The sequence below is a fragment of the Varanus komodoensis genome, unplaced genomic scaffold (genome assembly GCF_004798865.1).
Source record: "Varanus komodoensis strain SLA01 unplaced genomic scaffold, ASM479886v1 scaffold41, whole genome shotgun sequence".
In the NCBI taxonomy this organism is placed as follows: Eukaryota; Metazoa; Chordata; class Lepidosauria; order Squamata; family Varanidae; genus Varanus; species Varanus komodoensis.
The window spans coordinates 5,901,565-5,904,493 of record NW_025335954.1 but is presented as its reverse complement, the minus strand read 5'-3'; the positions used below and the strand labels follow the sequence as shown (position 1 = coordinate 5,904,493).

Sequence of the window (2,929 nt, the reverse complement as noted above, 5' to 3'; positions counted from 1 at the left end):
GGATCCAAACCAGTGTAAAGCATGCTGGGGAAACTATGGCTCCGACTGGTTATAATCTGATTTATAAAACCACATCCAATAGTTCCAAGTGGGGCTCTCTGGCTAGTATATGACAGTTTCCTACAATCCCTGAGTCGTCTGTTACACCTGCACTGATGTGTTTGCACGGATATCAAGCCCAGTGGGTGACTATGATCCCTCTGCAAGTCACTGGGTGTGGATCTGCCTTTCTTGAGCCTGCAGCCACTTGTAATCTTTTGGATAGTGAGGTATTTGACTGTGAATGGAACTGAGAATACTTCTGGGTGAGTGGCTTGCCCATTTGTGCCTCTCTGTGTCTGCATCTGCCACCTCTTTGGGTGGATCCTCAGGGCAACTCAGCTCCCATGTGAATGAGCCATTCCCCTACTCTGTGAGTCACAAGCAAGGGACTGGCCAGGAGAAGTCTTTGCATCCTTCCAATCAAGCTCCCATTGAAGGAATTTTCTTTGCAGGAAGACCCAGAGATTCCAGCCGTTGCTGAGGCGCCAAAACCTGCCAGGGCCAGAATGCCCAGCGAAGCCTGCGTCTTCAGTAATCCCACTCCTGCACCTGCAAAAACTGCTCTCGTAAGAGGAGGCTCTACTTCAGAATCAAAAGTGGAGAGACCACACAGTCCCAGGGGCATTCCGAGCGGAAGACGCAGGCCTGACTCCCTGCATTCAAGTGAAGAGCTTGGCTGTAACAGAGGATTCCTCAGGAGTAAGGGGACTCCTGCTTTCTAGCATCTGCTGATAAGCTGTGGCTGGACCCACTGCCAAGGCTCTGGCAGCCTCTGCTTAACAGCTGGAAGCTGAAAAAAGTTGCTGGAAACAATGCTGTTCTTTCAGGTCTAGTGCCTTATATCTTGTTTTCTGGACACAGCCTTAAGACTGAGGCTCTGTGTGACTGAACCTCGGACTCCTGCTTGCTTCTGCCTCTGGAGTCTATAACGTATCTGACTGCTTAATGTGGTTTTAACCTTTGGCTGCTCTGCCAACCACTCCTGCTTTTTAGCCTGTTCCCTGACTGGACAGAAACTGCTGTGCTAAACCATTTACCTGTTCCTTACCTTGCGTTTTGGATTGCCCTGTAACTTGTGCTAATGCTGCATTTGACCCAGTTGCAGCAGGACATTTCCTAGGTGTGCATTTGAAGAGGTGATTCTGTGCCACTTGTATGGAAATATCTCCTCACCCTACAGATTTAGACTGGCATAACAGAGCTTTCCTACTTTCCAGGGAATGTACTTCTCTGAGGCAGGGCCATGGGTAGGGGAACATGTGCCCTTCAAATGTTGCAGGACTGCAGCTCCATCAGCCCTCAGTAGGGAAGTGCAACTACTTGATGTCCTTGAAGTTTACCTTGGATTTGCCCCATTTGCAAATACAAACATAAGCAGAAGAACCACTTTCAGGGAAAGCATAGCTCTTTCCAAACCTGCATTCGTTTTAAAAAATGTGCATTTAAAATGCACACTTCAGTCAAGAGAAGGAAGGTGTGCATTTCCAGAGCACCACCAGGAATGGGGATGAGGTGGCCTGAGTTTCTGTGTTGGGCCTGGAGAGCCTCAGTGAATGTGAGCATCGCCTCTTGTCCCGTCCCTGTTGTCCATGCTGGCTGTGATTGGAGAGGGTTGCAGTCAAACAACATCTGGAGGGCCACATGTTCCCACCCCTAGCCTAGTGGTTTCTGACTGAAAATTCCTAGCACCATGTTGGACTACAATTCCCATGATCCTTTTGGGGAGAGGGGGGTTATGATGTGAACTAGGCTGGCAGTGTGGAAGCGGGTGTGGGCCCCGGGTGCTCCCGCGCGCTGCCCGCGTCAGCCTAAATTCCCGGCTTCCCTCGTCTTCCTCACTCCTGCTTGATGCCCACAGACACACCCCGCACTCGCTTCCCCTGGTGGGTCTTGACATGCTTGGCCAGGTGGTCGCTCCTCATGAACCGCTTGGGGCACAGCTGGCAGCCGAAGCGCTTCTCGCCCGTGTGTGTCCGGAGGTGCCTCTGCAGCTCGTCCGAGCGAGTGAAGCTTTTCCCGCAGTAGGGCCAGGAGCACACGAAGGGACGCTCCCCGGCGTGCCAGCGAAGGTGGGCCTTCAGGTGGGATGTCTTGCCGTAGACCTTGCCGCAGCCGGGCAGGTGGCAGATGTGCTGCTTCTTCCGGCCCGGCTCCTCGTTTGCCCCGCCGGCCACCTGGCAGTTGGGGCACTTGCAGCGGCGGCAGCGGCGGGCTGTCCCCAGCAGCCCCTTGGGGGCTCCCTGCAGGAACGCGGCCAAGGGCGGCTGGGGGCTGAGGACCAGCGGGCGGCCCAGGGAGAAGCTGCCTGGCTGCTGCAGGCTCCACCAGGGGACATCATCCGCCAAGGGGGCGCCTGGGGGAGGCACGACGGCTGGCCCCAGAGGCCGAGGGCCTTGTAAGAAGCTGGAGAAGTCCTGGGCCTCAGAGAAGGGGTAGGAGGCCGGCATGGGGGGTGCCAGCATCTTGACAGGCGACAGCTCAAAGGAGTAGGCGGGCTCTGCTGGCGGGGTCAGAGGCAGTTCGTGGGCTGTGCCGCCAGTCGTGCCAGATGCCGCCTGCCCCTGATAGGGCATCTTGGGCAGCCCAAACGCCATGGCTGTGTGGGAGCCCGATGGTACCTCATTGCTCCAGATCTGGAACATCCCCACGGACTCATAGGCTCTCGGGGTGCAGGCTGAGGAGTGAGGAGCAGTGGGTGCTGCTCCCATGAAGGCCAAGGTGGAGTTGCAGGGAGCAGCGTCCCCTGGAGACAATGTGGGGGTCCGGTCCTGAGGCAGAGAGAAAACAGCTGAGAAAGAGCACAGGCGGTACCAAGCCCTACTCTTTAACCTGGGCCCCGTTCTAGGTGTTTGGGTGCTCCAGGGACCATCTTCCCCTTCCACCCCAT

General features: G+C 55.8%; 1 protein-coding gene across 1 annotated transcript; it reads right to left on the bottom strand.

Moving 5' to 3' along the window:
- Positions 1–1,877: 1,877 nt before the first annotated feature.
- Positions 1,878–2,699, bottom strand: LOC123029868 (transcription factor Sp5-like). Its single transcript, XM_044443245.1, has one exon. It carries the CDS (start codon positions 2,682–2,684, stop codon positions 1,878–1,880), a length of 807 nt encoding a protein of 268 aa, XP_044299180.1. The 5' UTR covers positions 2,685–2,699.
- Between the last annotated feature and the right edge of the window lie 230 nt (positions 2,700–2,929).